This window comes from Bombus bifarius, unplaced genomic scaffold (assembly GCF_011952205.1).
Source record: "Bombus bifarius isolate JDL3187 unplaced genomic scaffold, Bbif_JDL3187 scf7180000007966, whole genome shotgun sequence".
NCBI classification, from domain to species: domain Eukaryota; kingdom Metazoa; phylum Arthropoda; class Insecta; order Hymenoptera; family Apidae; genus Bombus; species Bombus bifarius.
This window is the reverse complement of record NW_022884352.1, coordinates 4,978,455-5,000,099: the sequence shown is the minus strand read 5'-3', so window position 1 is coordinate 5,000,099 and position 21,645 is coordinate 4,978,455. Positions and strand designations below refer to the sequence as shown.

The 21,645-nt window shown below is 38.5% G+C and overlaps 1 protein-coding gene across 3 annotated transcripts; it reads right to left on the bottom strand.

Moving 5' to 3' along the window:
* Positions 1-537: 537 nt before the first annotated feature.
* Positions 538-19,989, bottom strand: LOC117207977 (guanine nucleotide-binding protein G(I)/G(S)/G(T) subunit beta-1). 3 transcript variants are annotated; one of them, XM_033448733.1, is made up of 7 exons: positions 19,484-19,989; positions 8,135-8,631; positions 6,002-6,147; positions 5,618-5,911; positions 5,124-5,325; positions 4,738-4,954; positions 538-4,422 (listed from the first exon to the last, which is right to left on the bottom strand). In XM_033448733.1, exons 2-7 carry the CDS (start codon positions 8,189-8,191, stop codon positions 4,316-4,318), a joined length of 1,023 nt encoding a protein of 340 aa, XP_033304624.1. In that variant the 5' UTR covers positions 8,192-8,631; positions 19,484-19,989; the 3' UTR covers positions 538-4,315. The 3 variants fall into 3 exon arrangements, with proteins under 3 accessions (XP_033304624.1, XP_033304643.1, XP_033304633.1); XM_033448752.1 differs by lacking the exon at positions 19,484-19,989 and adding an exon at positions 19,035-19,180; XM_033448742.1 differs by lacking the exon at positions 19,484-19,989 and adding an exon at positions 9,949-10,533.
* Positions 19,990-21,645: the final 1,656 nt, after the last annotated feature.

The following is a 21,645-nucleotide window of genomic DNA, read 5'->3' as shown; positions in this document are numbered from 1 at the left end:
TATATACCTTCCTTTTTGAATATATTTCCGGCTTTTTCCATTCACCTCTTGGCAAACTCACTTCCGTTTCCCATCAGCTGCCGCCACTTTTCTTTCCGCATTCTTTGGCTATGTCCTGGCGTTTCGTTCACTTAAAACAGCGTATCACGCGTTATTTAAGTGTTCTTTTGTACATAATATACACGCACTATATATTATATTTATATATATCGTACTTTATATTCGCTCGTAATTCGAAAGAGGCAGTATTGCTAATGGCTTCTTATCGTCCATCGTAAAAGGATTTACTAAAATGAGTTCCACTAGTTTTTCCACCTCTTCCTTTTCCTTCGTTTCTCATCGTGTGTTTCGCCGCTTTTTCACGTTGAAATAGGACCCAAAAGTATTCTCCGGAGACTCTTATCGATCGAACGAACGAGAAATTAAAAGAAAAGAAAATAGGCGAGAAACGTCGAATGAGAAAAATTATTTACGAGAGGTCGGGATGATGGCGAAGAAAAAGAAAACGAGCGGTAAAAAAATAACCAAAACGCCACGTTTCATTTTTTCCAAGTACTTTTATTCACCTTATTATGACTTCAGAAAAAAAATCTATTCCTTCACTTGCTTTCTCATGCTGTTGTTCCTGATGTCACAATCGATCCGATATATTATCACGGTTCCCCTATGCATTCGATTAACTAAACGATTCAAAACCAGCACTCGCATCCTTGTCCGCGGACAAGGAGACCTACCAACGGGAATAGTAAAGAAAAGAACGAAATGAATAACAAACTGCTCCACTTACACAAACCTCTGCGTTTTCTTTCACGTTTTTTCCTTTTTCTAATTGGTTTATTCTTGCGTTTGTCGTTACTATGACTAGAGACTTAATAAATCGTTAATTTTGTATGACTACTCGTCGATAGTATATATATATATTATATATATATAGTATAATATATATATATAATATAATATATATTATATATATATTTTTTGTATTCGTACAAAGAATAAGAAACCATATTGCTTCAGTGGCTCGAGGCTTCGAAATACAAAAACGAGAAGCCTTCTCCGAGAGGCCACGGAATTACGAAATACAAAAAGCACAGATCTTGTGTTTCCATTATTTTTTTTTTTTTTTTTTTCGTTTTATAACTCTTTTTCTTTTTAAATATTTAAGTACCCTTCTTCCTTCATTTTGAACACCGTTGCAATGCTCTACGCAGACAACTAAGGTCTCTGTTCTTTTCAGAAGAAGAAAATATCTGTTTTTGTTTTGAAATTTTAAATGTCAAACTATCGTAAAAATCGAAGGAAGAAGGCCTTCATTTCGTATTGGCGCGGAGAAAAGATTTTTTATGTTATATCTTGTTATTTTTTGCCTAATTGGTCGCTAGAAGATATGGAGGCGTGTGACATAAGCGCGATTAGTCGAAAAGAGTGATATCAAAAAACCGATTATAAATGTTATCGTTCAGGAAAAGTATTTTCTCGTTTATCTGCTTGTAATGCAATAATAGAATAACGTCTTTAGAAACTCCTTAAAGACTTCTTGATAGTTCCTTTAACAGTTTTTTTTCTTTTTTTTTTAAATCAGATTACATACTTGTTCTGTTAGGAAAACAATTGCTGGTTTTCGCGTTCCGGAAGCCACGCTTCCCTTACTGACTCACTCAGTCATTTTTCTTTAACAGTTGGTGATCTCAACAGGAACCAACAGTGGTTAAAATATATTCAAAGCAATTTACATTAAACCACTAAGATCGCAATAAGTCGTACATGTTGTATAACGTCCTTGCTGATCACCAGAATATTAAATGCAAATAAGAATGCAATAAAATATAGGAAAAAAACAATATTACATGAAAATAATAAATCCGATTAAAAAGAAATGGATGTGACAGCGTGGTCACCGGAAAGCGATTGGACCGTAATCCTGCGGTACTGAACAAGTAGATTCATCGTTATCTTCTTAGATACTTATATATTAAATATTAATAATTATAAATTACAATCATTATTAATATTAATATTAAACATTATCATTAATATTATTACTTTAAATGCATACACAGTTTAAACATCTAGTTTCTTCGACAAAAACAGGACAGAGAATAGATGACAATGGAAGGAACACAACAGGTGAGAGCGATTAAAAAAAAAGATAGGAGATGAGAGGGAGGAGACGATGGAGGGGAGAAAGTCGAAGAATAATAATTAAAAACACAATCGTACAAAGTGGTTGATGGAAACGATAAAAATCTTCTCAGAAGAAACCGAAGAAGAGAAAAAACGAAAAGGACGGCGAGGGTGAGAGAGAGTTTGGTTTTGCGGTCAGTAGCTTCGATCCGTGATTCTTTGGGTCCTATTTCAAAGGAACTTCTAGGACGACTGTTTCGTCGGAGAATACGTGTTTCCTTGCACTTTCGAGGATTCTTCGGTTCTGGACCGACATAATAGAGAAAGGTGTAGGGTTCTGCTTTGATGAGAGTTAGAAGGAACTCTTCTCGGTCTCGCTGTTTTCTAACTGGAGAAACAGAGGATAGGCTATAAACTAAACGATTACACGTTACATTTAAATATTCTTTCTCTTCATACTTCATGCTGGTCCCTCGCGAGCGTGCATTAAATCCGCGGCGAGGCAAAGTACATTTTATTTTGTTCATTTTATTATCTCGCGTTGTCGATCGTTTTTTCGTTCAGCAGCATACCCTTTCATACGCGACGAACCAGATTTCGATGAAAGGTAAGCTGAAGAAACAACATAGGAATTACCGTAGAATTTTTAATCAGATTTTTATGCAGATTCTTGTTTTGATTCGCAACGGGCCGCGCCTTCGAGACCTTTCACTCATTCTTACTTCTGAACTCGTTCACTCTCTAACAATCTCCGTAACTCGAACATTCACTCAGTTTTTCAAACAAAAAATGAAAAAAGAAAAAGACACAAGAACGTATATAAGATGGTCTCCATATAAGGTCTATACAAAATAAATAAGGATAAATCTATAAAAATTACAGATATTAATGCAAACTCGGCGATTATAGTCACAAGAAACGATGCAATCTTCGTGAATCATTTTTTTCCCATTTTCTTTAACTAGCCATCCCTTTTAAGGATAGGAAATCCACGGCAAAGGAGAATTGAAATTTGAAACGTAAAAAGAAAGAGGAGAAAACGGAAGAAAGAGAGAAAACATGATCAGAGATAGTGACTTATATGTCGAGGCTCGTGGATGACCCACTATGTACTTAATAGCAGATGCCTTTTGTTTGCGGTACTTCGCGTTTTGTGTGCAAATGTATGTATGTAGTTTTCTATGTACGTATTAATACACGTGCGTACGGTGTGCGTGTAGGTTGAATGCAATATGCGAGATTATCGTAATCTTGGTTGCTCGTCGACATACGTATATATATAATATATATATGTATATATAGTTTTGATGATCATGTTTGCTTTTGTGTCGTGCACGAGCGACCATACTTTTTTTTTTCGTTCTTTTCACATCGTGTTCTCGCCTGGTACGACTTGCTTCGTGCGTGTCGAAAAGAAATGTAAAATCAACCGCCGGAGCAGCCATGTCGGCGCTTCATCGGCAGTGAACGCTCGGAACCACTTTTTTTTCTTTTTTTCTTATTCATAATAAAACGCTTCCAACAACGTAGACCTCTGGACGAGGGATGTTGTCTCGGAAATCGATTCTTGTTTCAACCTTTGAATTTGGGAAGATCTTCGAGGAGACGCTATCAAGATATATAATCAACAGCACGTTCTCTTCGAAGGTTCGTCAAGTAGTCCTTGAGAAAGGGGAGGAGAAAAAGGAAGTAACGCGCACGACATCGGAGAGATATGGCTGTCAGCCTTGGTGCTCCTCTCCGTTCTGTCGTTCTTCCTTTCGCCACGCTTCTTTCTCAATTATCATCATCATCATCATCATCATTCGTACGTTAAAGTATATCGAATAAACGGTATACTCATATACTAGAAGCGCTGATATTCACGAGTGATTTTATCCCCGACCTTGCCACGTCGCCAGGTTAAATCGACGACGCGTCTCCGGTAGTCCTTTTTACCACCACAACCCAAAACGTTCTTAAATTCGCTGCCGCTACTGCCGCTATTGCCGTGGGTCTTTCTACTGCTGTTGTCTAGCGGATGTCCAAACTTTCTAATCAACGTCAACTCCGGTGAACTTGGGGAGTAATTCTCCTCCGTTGAGGACACAGACACGCCGACTTCGGTGGCCAAGTGGTGATATTTAATGCTTATACTGTATGCTGATTTGCAGTTGGTTCTGTTGAGAAACGTCTTGGGATGAACCCCAAGTTAGTTCCAAATACGCAAAAACGAGTCCCATGAACCCGTCCCGACGGCCATACCATCTTCCGTAACACCGAGGCAAGAGACGCGATTATCATGACCAGCGAGAATTCCTGTAAAATAAAAATAGAATGTCTCAAAACATCCTACTTCTATAGATTCGATTCTTCTATGTAACATATGCTTACAACAATGTTTTATGATCTGCATTTGAAAGAGAAAAGGATTTTGGTCGAATAATTTGATATTATAAAATTACTAAATTTATAGTGAGTTTGCGCTACATGATATAAAATAATTCTAATTAGTGCCATTTCGGCAATCAAAATAGGAACAACTAAAGAAGAATTAAATTAAAGAGAAGGGCTTAATATAAAATTTCTCTTCTCTTCTGAAGGCAATCTTGACAATCTATAATGAGTACGTACCAGCTCGTTCCGCTTTCATAGAATCCCAAACATTGCAGTTGAAATCGTCGTAACCGGCCAGTAATAATCTACCGCTCTTGCTGAACGCTACACTGGTGATACCACAGATAATATTGTCGTGACTATACATCGCCAGTTCTTGATCTGCCCTAATGTCGAAAAGTCTGCACGTGGCGTCATCAGAACCCGTCGCGAAGGCGTATCCATTCGGGAAGAACTGAATATAATAAAATAATTCACATTAAGAACCATAGATCTTTTAAAATTTTCCTTTATAACAAAACTAGTTTTTCTAATAGAAACTTCCAGCAGTTTCACAACACTACAAGTAAGATAAATAAGATAAGATAAAATTAGCTAGAAAATTGAGCAGATTAAGCTCTTACCGTAACAGCATTTATGTCGCTCTCATGACCCGGGAAAGTTTGCTTACAAGATCCTTCGCGAATGTCCCACAATTTTGCACTGGCATCACACGCACCAGATACGAATGTGCGCGTGTCTGGAGCCAAGGATAAGGACATTACATCGCCCGTGTGACCAATAAAGGAGGTACACTGTTGACCAGTTTCTATGTCCCACAGGGCACTAATTTAAAAACAACATAACATTGCGACGCAGTCGAAACATTTTTCTAGGTTATATAATTACCATTCAGAAGGAAGAAACCAAAAACTAGAAGGGAGGGAATGGATAGGATAGGATATATTTTTATTGCACGTTCACAATTCTCTTTATGATTTCGTTCTCAGGATATCTTCCTAAATAGAAGAAAGTAACACATTTTAATTCACGTGTGGTAGTATATTGTTATGCAGGTGATGCAAGTTAGGAACAGATCAATGGAATATCATAGAAAATAAAAATAAATGTTCCTTACCATGTCATATCACCAGAACTAGTGACAATTTGACTGTCGTCATAAAATCGACAACAGGACAAATACCCAGTGTGACCTGGGAGTTCTCTGCTAACTCTTACATTGCCTTCCCTAGTTTTAAGACTATAGATGGAACAAATGTTATCCAGCCCACCGCAGGCCACGAAACTACCTGATGGTGCGTACGCACAGGTCATTACCCACGAAGAGCGTAAAGGGATCGCGTGAACTTTGTTCGTGGTGTAGCTATCCCACACGATTAGTTTTCCATCCTGCGACGCTGACACTAAGTTTCTGTCAATCAAATGGAACGACTGTAGTTTCTCTTTCATATTTAATTACCAGAAAAATTGATTGAAAATCGTTGTTCATACAGAATTATACCTCGAATCACTTCCCCAGTGCATCGCATAAATCTTGGCTAAGTGACCGCGAAGTGTGCGTCTTGTGCGCATCTGTATCCGGCCGATAGGCTCCATGCCCGACGTGGCCTGAACCAACGTCGTATCGCATGCTGCTTTCCTAGCATCCTGAAAAACAAATATAAATAACACATGAAACTGAATATAGCTGTTATTTTACATACAACTTAGTGAAATAAAGTTTATACTTAAAACGCAGTTTGTAATGAACACGAATTAAAAATTTCACGTGAAAATATTTCGTTTTGACTGTATTGAAAGATCAGATGTCACAATCGGATGCGCCAAATGGTTAATTTATGGCGTTCTATAAATTACACGTATTCCATAAACAAAATCGCTAACTCTTAAATAAATTTTAGAGTTCTAAACTCTTGAAACTGGTCTTCCCAAACGAGTGAAAAGACGACGACAATGCATTTAACGACGGAAGACTAGACCGTATTCACAGCTCGGTTTAAGTATCCTAATTAACATTGTTTCGCGCTGACATAAGAAAATGACTATATGCAGCGTTCTCGGTACTCGAAGCTCACATCGAATTACTCTCGACTGTTCAATTAAGGGTCGACGAATAGTGAGAGGGTAGTCGCGATGTGTATAAATTATTGAAATACTGTTACGAGGGTATTTAAGAACGTACAGTCTATTTATTATAGGCGCTCGCCTGGCGATGCGTGTAATTTCACGCACGCACCGGAGAAGGGTGAAAGAGAGAAACAGGTGGCGAGAAGGAACAAGATAGAACGTGAGTAAGCGGGTAAGAGGAAAAGAGAGAAAGGCAGATCGAGTAAGAGAGAGAAGGAACGGTGGCGTATTGATCAGAGTGAAGCGACGGTTATGCCGCGCCCTACCACCACCACACGCTACACTACTACCACCTCTGACAATGAGTTTCACGTTTCCACCACCATACAAGTGGAGAATCCACCGATTGGCATCGACGAGTATTTTTCAAACGGCAACAACTTTTAACTCAAGCCGATTCTTACACCGTGATCTAGGACGATCGATCACTCGAAGCACTGGACAATTATTTATCTTTAAGAACAGATTTTTAAAGTTAGATGAGGGATGAAATTTTGAATGTAAATTAGTGATATGAATGGGGAGTTTAGATTTCCTGTGGTTTGTTTTGAGGTAACTATCTTCTAATAGTGTTTTTATACTTTACGATGATATTCAATATTGATTCTGAAAAATTGGCAAACATTAATAATTGTTTTTACTCCAAAAAATGCAGATATGGAGCTAAATAAATTGTATAAAGAAAAGGAACAAGACACGGAAGGGTAGTATTGTTTTAATAAACAATTGTGATTTTGTTTCAATCTCCTGGGGTCAAGTACAACAAAACCTAAAAAATTACTGGCTCGTTAGGGGAGAATAGGGGCCGATTGTTTAATGCCAAGTGCACTTCGAGCCGAGAGACGCCCTAGACTTTTTTTCTGTTAAGACAATACACCGCTGTTGCATGTAGAACTGTTGCTTTGTCCTCGATGTTTTAAAGATTGCCGGCAAACAAGGAGAACGCACAAAGTGCTACATGAATTTCAACTACGAACTATCCAATAGTAATCTAACTAGATTATTGGTGAATCAACGGAGATCCATAATTGTGTAAAACGTTAAGTATTCCAGTTAAACGAAGACTACCGCCCAATACTATCGCTAAGTCACTATCTCTTACGGTTTTCAGATAATTCATTGACAGGAAACGGTGGAGATATGAAATTCCATACCAAGTACGTGCGCTTAGTTAACATCATCAAACGAAACCAGTTGTGGCCAGCAATACGAATTACATTCGTTATAATCATTTCATAGCAGCTACCTAAATCTACAATTGTTCTCTCTAAGTACTTCATTTTACAGAATACCTACTACTATTCTACAGAGTAACAAGTAATTCACCCACGTTGAAAGCTGTAATTACTGGTGAATTACTTAGACAATTAACATTCCCTTTTGTTCCAGAAATTGACTTCACTTTCCACAATTACCTAGAAGAAATCTTTTTGCACGACTTTACATTACACGTGAATGAAGCTAATTGTCGATGTTCAATGAAATACAGAATAACAAATGGACTTACTCGAATGGCATTTTTCAGCTTGTCAGCCTCCTGACGAAGGGTTTCAACTTCACTCATGATGCCTGTCTAATGATGCGATAAACGTGATTACCCGTTAAGGGTGGAAAAGGGTGTTTCTCGAGGAGGAGGCGGAACACCTCCGACGAATGTGATTCCTAAAATATGATTTTTTAGGAACGGATTAATCCTATTTCGTGCGCCTTCTCGCTCGAAGGTGGTTGGGGCCCAGTGTCACGCCGCCGACGTTTCTTTTGGTGACCGATGAATATCGTCAAGTACACCACCACCAAGAACGGGAAGGGTAGAAAGAGGAACTAGAAGACGATCGAATTTTCTCCTTGAGGGGGCTGCACCAGCCTTTTCCAGGCCTTCTCTCTGATCTGTTGCTGTCGCGGCTTCCGTTTCCGCCGCTACCACCAGAACCAGAGCCAGACCACCGCTGACTCTCCCGCCCCACGCGCCAGCTTCGACACCTCCTAGCGAGATCGTTGCCACCCCTGAAATCAGAATCACACAAATTATTAGTAATAACTCTTTCCCAAGTTATTTCTTCCTTTTAGATTCAATAACTTGACAGTACGGATTTTTATAAATTTAATGAATTGAACAATATATTGTATCATGTTTATTACATGAAGAGGTAGTCCACATAATGGTAGTTTCAAAATGAATTGCTCAACATATGGAATAGTTCATTTTTTGCAGAATTAGATGGATAAAAAATCTTACAAAATTTAGCTTTAAATGACAGGATATAATATAATCATAGTTGAATACAAGATATACTTTAAGTATATGAGAAATAGAAGATGGAATATATTCTAACTTGAGAATACATTTCTATAAACAGATTCTATTAATTTTTACTTTTCACCACCAGAAAGGTTATGATATAGTATAATGGTTATTATATTTTTATTATTCTATTTTTAGCCAACCTGCCACATTCGTTGGCAGATTCGTGTCACGGTCAACATGTTTCTTTGTTTGTGCATTAATGGAGCGTCATTAATCTTCCATTGTTGGATGAAAAAGTATAGTGTTCTCAATATCAGCGAGAATCAACTCTTATTTTTCTAACTTCGATAGAAATTCCCACATCTTTTTTAACGCTAGAAAAAAAAAAAAAAATAAAAATAAAAATATAGTTCGTGTAAAGTGTATGCGAGAACAGTGTTTTAGCGTGCTATTTATAGCTAACGAACCGATTACGTTCGAAGTAAAGTAACCTACGAACTTCTGGTAAATCTGTTTAATAATTCAAACTTCTCCCACGATGAGACCACCCTTAATACTCTAAACATATTTTCTCCAATTTTTCATCAACTTATACTATACAACACTGTTCATTCAGTCTCACCCCCAGTCTCGCCAGTAACTTAATATTTTAAGCTACATTGAAATTTCGTGGCAACGAGCGTCCTTCACCTCCAAAAGGTCTCACAACCCGGGGAACCCGAGGGTTGTCGATCCAACGCAAGGTGTTCTCATTTTCCGGAACTGATGGAATCGTTCGGCGCATGATCAAACAGCACGAAACGGAATATAATACTACACGTCTTTAGAAAAAGAAAGAAAAAAATTTAAAAAAAAAAACCGAGTCTTATAAGAAGAAATAAGAAATCCTTTCATCCTCTAACAAAGCTTTCAGAATATAATACCATATTCTGATAAATCGAAAAAACGATTCCATTAAAATTTCCTATTATAACCAATTCCTTCGAACAAATCTACTTTCAACTTTTAAATATTCGCCAGATTTCTATAATATACGCGAAATTGGAGGAAAGAAACGCAGAAGGGCCACGACTTACCCGCTCCGTCCACCTTCCACTCCTGTCAGAGCGTCATGAATCTCGAGCAAACATAACCTCTCTGCGTGGAAGATTCGTGCAGAGGGCAAAGGGTGGTCTCTCTGAACCCGTGGTCTACCGCCAGATTGCGCCGTCGACGGAACGCCAGGAACTGTTAGGAGCCCAGCGTCCGAGTGAAAACCGGAAGAAAAAGCACTTTTCCTAGTGAGAACCGGGCACACGCACGCACACGCACGAGAACCGGTCAAATGCGCGCATTGGTGGTGCTGGTTCTCTTTTCATGCCACGTTCACAGAACCGTGGTAGCGACGAATCGATGAACAGCCGTGGCTCGCCCCACTGTAGTCTGTCTCTTTCTCTCGTAAGCTTTCACCCTCTCCTTTTCTCCCTTCAACCTCTCCCTCTTCGTTATGTACGCTAGGTAAAGAGTACACACGCGAACGCTGGTGTGTCTTGCCGAATGATTTCAGAGAGAAGAAATGAAACGATACTCGAGACTCTAACGAATAAAAGCTGAAGGAGTTAAGATACGATGTAAACTGGACACAATCTTCGACACTGTTTCGAACCACACCCAGGGAGGACGTGGTTTCGAGAGAAGACCGCCTGGGCGGATGAAACGAGCAGAGGGAAGGGATAAGCGACGCTGGCGCCACGGCGCCCGCGTACCGGCTGACTACCGGCGTCGCCATGACGCCATTGTCGACCGTGTGACAGGTTGCCGTTGGCGGTAGCATGCTCGGAGGATCGTGTAAATCGCTGTTCAACACGATCCCCGACTTGGTATAATCGATTCAAACAGGGTGAGATTGGCGAACTGATTTTCTTGGGAAATATATACAGAATCGAGGTTGCTAAATATTTGGTCATCTTGGTCTTCCAGGTAACCCTGGAACTATTTTAAGAAATACGCGTTCGCCAGTATATACATATTCAGGAAGTCATATAAGTCTGCTATCAGAGGATTCGCTGAATCGTAAGAAATCGTAAAGAAATTTCTTATTTATTTTGATTCCTCTATGATGCTGGTATTACAGAATTGTTGAGAATTAGAAAATAATTTAGAGTAGAGAGATCTTCGAAGATTTGTAAGGGAAGCCCCGTCGTATATAGAGAGTTAAAAATTAGATAGCAGGCAATTTGATGTGTTGTCTTGAATTCGAAGCGTCATCGGCGATGCACGGCAAGTGCTACAAAATTCCATTAATCTTCAAGAGGCTGATATTACGCGTCGACTACTATCTACAAAACATACAACAACGTCTAAATAACTTATGTGAAACCAGAACACGTCTATGCAATTACAACGTTGCAACTGCGCTATGTGTGCATAGCTATACGAGAGCCATTTTAATAATCTCCATGCAACTAGAACAAATATCGTGAGAATGTATAATTAATAACCCAGAATGCGTCTCGATTAAGTAAGTGTAGAAAAATCTCAAGTCCATCGATGTTCGACCTACATTCTGCTTAATCTGCCTTATCAAGGAAGAGGAGGCAGCCAACATTTTCCTCTATACTCTATCTATAGTATTCGCGCGAATCGTCTGGCTTTGTCATTCTCCAGGCATTCAACTGGATGGAGGGGAGGGCTGGTAGACCTATCTAACAGAAGACTTCTATCATCGGGATCCCCAGGCCTTCCTACACGCGTTCCCGGATGCGCGAATGGGAGCAACAGTTGAACCACGCGGGTCAACGTCCAATACGATCTCTCCTTTTCTCTCTCTAACTCTCCCTCTTTTCTCTCCCCATCTGCTTTCGTCTCCGGCTGTATACAACAGCGTGGCTGCCAAGTACCTCACACCAAGTGTGTACTTCGAACGAAGTCCCTGGCACGGCCCAACGGTCTTTAGAAAACGGCGAGAAAGAATGGCAGAAGCCACGAAAGGTTTAAGCGGGCATGCAACGTGTGCCGACGATCGCCGTTGGAACGCTTGTTGGAATTGCACCTGCCAAGAATTCGTTTCAACGAGTGCTCGTACACGCTTTGTTTCTAGCATAACCTGTGTTTGCTTATTCGTCGTGCTTCCACGTCCAAAATCATTTCTGCCAGCAAATTTCCACATAGACGAAATGTTTGTTTCATATAATACATTTGTTGTTCTCACTTATTACTGCGAGAGTGAAATACAGGATGATTCTCTCGCTAGAGGCCTCGGAAGAAGAAGTCGTTGATCGAACATTTGTTGCGACATCAAAGATGATACATATTGTCTACGTCGTGTATGTGTGATCGATAGACTGCGGATTTTTATACATTTATGGGAAATTTAGAAGTGTACAAACGCACAGAATGTACATAAAATATACAAAATCTAATTATCTATTATACTATTTGGTAAGTAAAACAAATCTCAGCTTAGACTCTACTCTTTTACTTGCCTTTATAAAAATGGGAATTTGTATAAATATTCCCAATCTAGTGACTAATTTGAAATTATTTTTACTTTACATTTTGACTTTCAGTTCTCATATATGCACACTGCACACATACAGTGATTAGGTCAATGGTGGCTCCTCTTTTTGCGACCTCTAGAGAAAGAAACACCCTATATAAATTGTTAAGTATTTTGGAGAAGGTTGTACAAGCATGGAGAGTTTCGAATGGTTTTCTGTTACCATGAGGCTCGGCAAGTGAAAGCGACAAATACTTGAGGGTGCCATAAATTAGGCCCTTCCCGGTACTGCGGCGTACAGCAGAGGGTCGACTCTGTTTTGCAGCCACACAAAAACGGGCATCCTTTGTAGAACCGCCGATTCTGACGAACATACAAAGTACAGTGTAGTATAACATATTGCATGTAATTAGATTTACTATTTCGTTTATATTACGTTGTAAATATTAAAATATTAAATTCTAACATATTTATTCGTCCCGTTTTCTTCATTTGCAAATAACGATAGAAAGAGAACGAATTTATGTCATTTGGAAAAATTCATTGCAGACATACGGTTTAAAGATAGATATAACTTATATAACACCAAATTAATTCATTTAATTTTTATCCATTCTCGATACATGTTAACCCATGAACATGAAACTTTTCCTAATAAAAGACATAAATAATCAAATAAGATGAAAAGAATAAATAATCAAAAGAATCACTCATAAAAAGAACAAACCAATATTGTTGCAGTATCTATTCTTGTTGCAGCATCTTGAATTTATTGATAGAAACTGATCGTTATAGCATTCAGTCTAGCATACACCATTATAGATATGTTTTCTACCACAACATTTAATAATATTTTACGTATGTAAGAATTTTTCGTTGTATATTAAATTCTATGCGATATTTACTGCATCAAGAGAAAGAGTATTCTCTTCGTGAAGGAAAGTACTAAAAGAAAGTCTTTCTGTTGCGTAATTGAGAAATTGCAAGGAATGGTACAGTTACGTGTGAAATGTTACGATGAAACAGATACTAAGGATATTAATTACAAACTATTCTTAGATAAAGAGGCTTCGTTACCGCGGAACTGGCTGTGTCTACGGAATGATATTGTGGTATTACAGCTGATGACTGTAATTCACATCAGCACGACCTACTTTTCGACCGCGTAGAACCGGGGAGGATCAGCTTGCAGCCAGGCAGAAGTGGCTGGCTTTTAGTCACGTTAATAAACTTCTTATCAATTCACCAACGAGATCAGAAAAACAAAAGGCCGTGAATCCCTTCGAGCTCTCACGAACCTACCTATTACAAGAATAATTCGTTCCAACAAAATCACACCGATTTCTGCCGCGTTGTGTATACTACCTAAACGCGAGAAGTGAACAGAGAATTACTTTTCACGCGAGTCCTCAATTTTTGGCACGGCATCTCAGAATAGTACGTGCATAAAGAACACGTTGGTTTAAAATAAACCGTGACGCAAGCCGATCGATCTATCAATCAATCTGCAAACGGTATCGCAAAGAGAAACACTTGTTCGTTTTCTTTCGCCTAGCTTTTTCCCTTAAAAACTTCCAACAGACGCGTACTATAATCGAACATAATTATTAAAACATTCGATTCTTACCCATCGGCCACTGTTTAAGAGCATTCAACGAGCCATTGTTACGAACATGCGTTTAGTAAAACTCGACTACCAAGGAAGTAGTATCCTCGCTATTATCACCAATTATTATACAGGAAAGAATGGAAGAAGCGTTCGATTATCTACGGTTTACGAACAGCTCAGAACTACTTTAATATATCTAAATCTAGACTACAAGAATCACTTCTATGCACACATGCTGTTTTCCCAACTTTGTCGATCCCACCGTCGCATGAGAAGTGTAAAACGTGGATTGACTTTAATAAAAGAAATCACCCTTGAAACCAGCAGTCGTTCGTCCCCAGTACACCCAACCCCACAAAGACGAAGAAGGGATACCTGATGGGGGGGTTACGTGGTTCGATCGATGCCTTCTCTTAGGGAAAACATCGTCCCAAATTTATATGTGTGCGTAGATCTCTCTGTGTGTAGCGAGAAAGTCTGTAAGAGATCGAGTGGATCGAGAATCCCTGCGGCTGAAACTCGACCACGGAACAACCAGCTATCCTAAATTCGTATATTTCTCGTAACTTACAGGCTATAGAGACGACTAAACATTAGCATTGTAGAGAAGAGAGGAGAGCATAGAAGGCCGACGAAACTCGAATGAGATGAAATGGGACGGAAGATACGTTGCGGACAAGCTACGGCAGGTGAATGACGTCAGAAGGCGTTCCGTGACGTCAGAAAGTAACCTGAATATGGGATTCCTCGAGTCAGGATTTTTCACTCGCTTCTAATCTTGATCTTTACTCTGGTTTAATTAAATTTTTCGTCAATTTGTTGTAGAGCTTGTAAGTGTTTGACTTTCTCAGGGATACTGGTATATGTGTGTATCTTCAGTTTTCTTTCAATTCAGACATGACCCTAAAAAATATAAAGAGCGTCAATTATCTGTTTTTCTTATAGAAACCGATTCATTTCTAATGAAGTTGAATTGTACATTATTTGAGGATTTAGTAGTTTATAAATTACTGCACTATAATCTAAGTAAACTAATAATATTTCAGAAATATGAGTCATAATATCCATGTTTGTATCGAATACTTTTATGAATAATTAAACTTAACACGCAATGGTTATTTACATGCATACATTATAAAAGAAAAAAAAAGAAATAATTATCTCTTATCTAGTATTAATTGACTTGTTTTTGAAGAAGTTGTATACATATTACTCTTGGGAATTTAATGGTTGATTTATACATACATTTAGAATTACAATAATTCTGGGTCAATATTGGATCGAAGTCTTGATAAACTGATAACATTAAAAAAAAAAAAGACGAAGGTACTTCTTTTGTGCTGAAATGAAATACAGAACTTTCGACGATGCAAACGGTATCACAGAAATGTATATAAATACGTGTTAAGAAATTAAGCCGCAAACAGATCGTTTCGCTATTTTTACGAATCACAGTGACGTCAGAAGAAGAAGGGAGAGTAAAGCGGGCATTTGAATGTTTGGATTATCCAAGAATCCAGAAGGCTTGTGGACCAGTTCAAAGGAAACTGGACTGTTGTAAAGACAGCTACGTTTGCTTGTCCACCCTAATCTGGTTATTATCACTTAAAACTCATCTATCCTGAAAAAAATCTATTCAAATCTTATTCAAACCCTAATCTTACCTTTCACGAACCCTCTGACTAATTTACGGCAATATGACCACGTTAATGATCTGTTACAGACACTCTTGAAAAGAAAGTTCTTCGGAGAAATTTAATGATCGTCGAATTCCTAGAACTAACAAACTCTAGCCGGAGCTTTTAAAATCAGCAACCCTTCCTCTGCTCGTTTTCCACTGACCCTCGTACACTGAGCGAACAGAAGAAGGAACAATTCATGGCGGACGAGGGGAACGTGTAACAGGACGTGACCCCGCAACGAACTCAGGTCGGAGGGGGTTGGAGGGTGCCAGGAAAGAAGGGAATTTGCTGGTAGTGTACGTCATTGGCATTACTTTCGCATTGACTAAGTACTCGGCGACCTACTAACCGTCCTGTGAAACGTGATCGTCATTAACCCCTTTGCCTCTATGAACGAGATATCTTACGTGCCTGTTTTTCAATATTTGTGACTGAATGCAGCTTCATATGAAAGAGATATATAATAGAATTTCTCTGTCAACATTATAACTTATTCTATGTCATTTATCGTTAATCCTTCTACACTCATGAACTAGATATCTCCACCTAGTTTGTAATATTTACAAATGGATATTGTTTTATGTAATAGAATAATGAAAGAAATTTTGTGACAACTTTTCTACACTTGCCGTCAAAGAAATACTTTTACGCTATATAAAATTCTCTTTGAAGTATAATTGATGCAAGCGATATAGAGAAGTCGTGAGTTAAAACGTCAAGCGGAATGAATTAAAACATTAAATCTTATACGTAAAAACACGTTAAACTTCAAGGAGCAAAAGTGGCTTAAACACTGATATCTAACATTTCTGAATATTAAGCGAAACAGTGGATTACAGTGTAAAGTGTAATGTTCTTATCTCTACCGCATTGATAAACTAATATTTATTAGTTGAAACAGACCTAATCAATGTTCTATCTCACTTACTTTTAAAATGTAATAGAGCAGATACATAAGTAACAAACATTCCATATTGCATGTTATACAGTCTTTTCTTAAATGCGTTGCATACAAAGAAACAATAGATTGTAAATTAACAAGTATGCCTATTCTAAACGAAAATCTCGAGTTCTTTTTCTCCCATTATATCGACTTTAACGTCTCGCCGATTTTATGACCTCGCTGTGTCTCTTCCACCAACTGTACTGCTAACCAACAAGCAAGCCACAGACCTGCTAGGTAGCATTACTGACGAGTCCATTAGCAGATCCTGGATGAAACGCACTCTCCCTTCCTTTCCTATCCCTCTCCCTCTTTCCTTCCTATTCCAACAGCGTCACCGAAATTGTTTTCAAGCGAATAACATATGCTACATCTATATAGTACTATTAACCTTTACATTCATTTTTGTTAATGAAAAAAACACGTAAGATATTTCGATAGATAAGCGAAAGAATTAGTAACTATTGAAAAAGATACACGCAGTATCAATAATATGTATTTGCTGTATTATCTCGCTAAGGATTTTGGCTGACGCGCACGTTACGATAAGCGTTATTTTCCCCGCGTTTTAGATTGTTTGCCGTGCATTAACTTCGTGCGTAAAATGAAAATAAAATCCTTCGGAAAATTACAACGATTAAATTTGTCAGACACGTTTCCTTGGAACGAAACGTCACGCGTAGCTTATTGATCGTGATACAGTAATCGACGTCGATCGTAAATGTTTACATTTCTACGATTTCCGTGGTTATCTACCGGCTTGGTGAATCACTTGAACGTACATAATTTCTTCCTGATAGAGAGTGCAAGAGACCGATAAAAGATATGATCGACGTCGTATCTCGCAACTGGAACGCTGTCAATTGAACCGAAGACACCACTTGTCTTCGAGACCCGCGACGACTTTATATTTCGAACCAATTAAAGACGATTAAGATAGCTCTGGTGCAGCAATTGGTCGGCCAATCGCGACGCAGTCTCCGTCTTTGCTCTGGCTTGCGCGTCTTCTTTTTTTTTCTTTCTCTTACTTCGTTAATATATGAGTCAACGCTAGGTTCAATCCAAAGCTTGTGCAGGGAAAATCAACAGTTTCCCTTCGAGTCTTCTGTCGCTCCCTCATTTCTCTTTTTCTCACTCGAGAAATTACTCAGGCAATTAGACTCTGTTCTTTGTTCAAAGAGACAAACAACGTTAATTCGACCGATAAACTGATACCAGTCGACAGAAAGACACCAAACGAATTATCGCCTCGCTTTAGAAACAGAAGCAATTAGAAGAACGTCGCGAGGAATTCACGCGTTCGAAATTCCTGGCCTGGTATCGCTCCGTTTCCATACGGGGCGTTATAGCAAAAGGGTAGCACGAAATTATTGGACAATAATTCAAGGTCTTCGATGCGTCCAGCGGATTGCATTTCCTTTGTCGTTCGTTTCTCTTACGTGACTCATTGCTCGAATGGAAATAACGTAATCTCTCTCTGAAAAGTATGGTAAGAAAAATAATAAAAAAGGAAAAAAGAAACGTTAAAGAAGAGAATGAGGAACGCGACGATAACGAAGATATATTGCGTGTGATTCTGTTCGTTCGAGTCGCTTTTAAGATCGATCACCTTGAAAACGACTGCTAACGTAAATATCGCTTTCACGATTCTTAGAAACGCGACATGCTTCAAGGTTAGTCTCGAATTAAAAACAGGTGCCTGTAATTACATTATCACTGGTTGTATAGTGGTTATTGTTCACGATGTACGTAAATTGTAAATGTAATAATTGCAACGTTTGAAACTAAATATAAATTCACAAGAATCATCCGGACGTCTAATGTTCAACCTCGAGCAATAATTAGAAAACGCACTGGATGATGAAAGTGTCATATTTTTGGAGAACACGTGTAGTCGACGAATAAAGACGGCGTCGTGTTATTTTTACCTCGTGGATTCACGTTTTTGCAAAAGTAACGCGTTCTAGATATACACTAAAGTAAATTATGTTTGTTTTCGTGAAAAACTCGTGCTCAAATGTTACGCAATATTCGGTTTACTGCTATTGTTGTATCAAAAGATAACGCAAATACGCCTGCTTCGTAGTTAAATAAGTGTCAACAATGGCGTTTCACATTGACTAAATTTCGCGCCATCTTACCAATATTTCCTACACTGAATAGTAGATAATTATTTCATTATTTCCTATACCAAATCAAATTACCGATAAAAATACACGAACAGTTCACGAATAATTATCATGTTTTTATAACAAAAAATTCATAAAATAAAGAAATATTCTATGGTAATACAATAGTTTAAATGTAAAAGCTAGTTTCATAACAAATACGACACATGCATTAATAGATAACGAAATACTGACGCTTGTACCTTGTGAATTAATGATTATTGATCCCCTATGTAAATTTGTGGTAATCTCAGATATCGTTAGTCAAGCAAAAGTTCTTACAGCAGTAATTTAGCTTGCGTAATCGTAGGCTGCTCGATGTTCAAGCTTTCGTTCCCGTTATACTTCTACGCCGTTGAAAATTCTCGAACGAGGAAAAAGCTTCGACTTAAGCAGGAAGAATCTCATTACAGCGGGAGCCGGCATTGACTCAGATGTCGAGAAGTCGTTAAATCAGGATTTACCGAAATTCCTCGCCAGTCAGCCAATGATATTCCCACTAACATCGAGATATCAGACGACCGAGCAGACGAGAGGAACGTAGTGGATGTTAAAATAACCGCGATGACGGAACAGGAAAATTTGACAGTGTAGCCTAGGCGGTCGCCATGTTGGCTATTCCGATCGAGTCGAAGGGCCACAATCAGGGCTGCATCGTTAGGATGCCATTATCGCTGGATAGAAATTGTAAAATTACAGACTATTACGAAAAAGAATGTTCGTTATTATACCTGGAGCTCCCTAACGGAGCCTACGGTTGCCTAAATTCCCGGCTCGATATATCGGCCTCTCGTATCCACGAACAGCTCCTCTCGCTCTCTCCCTCCTGCTGCGGCGGGCCTTCTTCCTAGCTTCGGCTTCTCACATCGATGACTATGCACTTTCCTTTTCACACCTCTCTGTCTCGAACCACGTCGAGAAACAGAGCGAACGCACTCTTAAGGCGATGAAGCCTCAACGACCGAGACGAGTCTGTGTTTCACTACGATTTACTGTCTCGCGACACAACCGCGACCGCCACTGCGTTTTAAGGTTAACCGTCACTGCTTGAACTCGAAGAACGGAACAGGCCACAGCGTGTACCGCGATATATTATGACTAGGCGAATGATACGACGTTCAGAGAGTTATTTTCATGAATAAAAACTGTACGAAGCGAGCGGAGCTGCTGTTCCTGCTACTGCTGCTTCAGGGCTCTGGCGGGCGGCAGGGCGGGGCTCCGTGCTTCGACTCTCGTAGACCCCGTATACCTCGAAGTCGCCGGTTCGCGAAAATACCCGAACGTCACGAGCGACCTCTTCGGCCGCCTCCGCGCACCGCCATTTTCGAACGTGGAATACGACGATCGAGTATGTTTGGCGCCATCGACACGAAGTCACATAAATTAAAGAAAATTGTAAGGAAAAAGAGTTTGGATCAATTTATTTGACAGATAGAAGTTGTGGAAAATTATCATGTTATGAGTAGTGTGTTTTTTTTGGATTGGTATAGTGATTGGTATGAAAATTTGGATGGAGAGATTATCGAAGGGAGACGTTCGGTTAGGTGAGTTATGGTGTCCCTTAGATATAGAAACGACAAACGTCGTTTGATTCAGTTATTTGATTTTGCGATGGAATTATTAGAACTTTGATTTGAATAAATAAGCATTTTGTTAGTGACAGTAGAAAATGAATGGTTTTGTTATGTAGTATTTAACACGTATTCTAGTATGTAGTCTACCAGTAATGTGATTTATATGTGTATAATTAGTCGTGCGTAATTCATCTAACAAGTAGCATTTTTCGATTTGAACTTCATATGCAGCTTTGTTATATTAGAACTAAATGAAGTACAGACATTAATTGTGGTTCATATAAGTACGTGTTGATACATGCTTTGAATATTTATTCGCTTCGAATATCTTTTCGATTTTAATTTCGGATGAAGCTTTTTTATGTTAGAACTACGTATGTACATATACAAGAGATACAGAGATTGACTATAGTTTATGCAAGTATATGCATACGCATATATATAATTTCGAATATCTGTTCACTAGGATAGTAAGAATTATGTCGATAAAACAGTATAACAATTATATCGGCAGTTGGATTTCCAAGTTCATACGTATCTTTTCTTTGATTTTGTATTTGTATTTATTAAATTTCATATATTCAAGGCATCATTTCACTACATGCATCATCAGTATTACAATTAATATTTGTTTTTCTAACTGTAATTTGTAACAGTTTCCTGGTTTTACCCTGTGATAATCTTTGATTTCTTCACGATGCTGCCTTTAAACGAAAGATGTCAAACTAATCGACACTAAAATAATACTATCGATAGATGATATCGATATTCATCGAGTATTCTTAAATAGCGTTAGTCGAAAGATAAAACTGATTATGAGTTCGATTCTTCATATAAATGTTAATAACTGTCTGTACCAGGATAAAGAAGAAGAAACTGGTTTGGTGGAATGGACATTGACGATGAGATCTTTGCCCAGAAGCTTGTTATCTCGACATTCTACACGTTGCTCTCCACTCACCGCTAAATTATCCAGAGTTGTCACCATGATATGAAAAGGGTAAGTGCTTCTTGTTGAGATATTTAAATTACAACTGTGTATTAGTTTGTTACAACGCGATGGTTCAGAACGATCTATAATTAACCTCCTGTTTGAATGTGAGCTGCATCAAAGCTTGCTGATGGTTAAACAGAAAGAGACAATGTGTGTAGTTATATCGACCGGCAAAGCGCACGAACTAAGATATGTACATAAAATGGACAATAAAATCGTCACGACAAACGTATATCTAGAAATGTTTAAAAACTATGTATACAAATGATTATTGAAATACTACACGATATAATATATACGAATACAAATGAAATTTTTCGTTAGC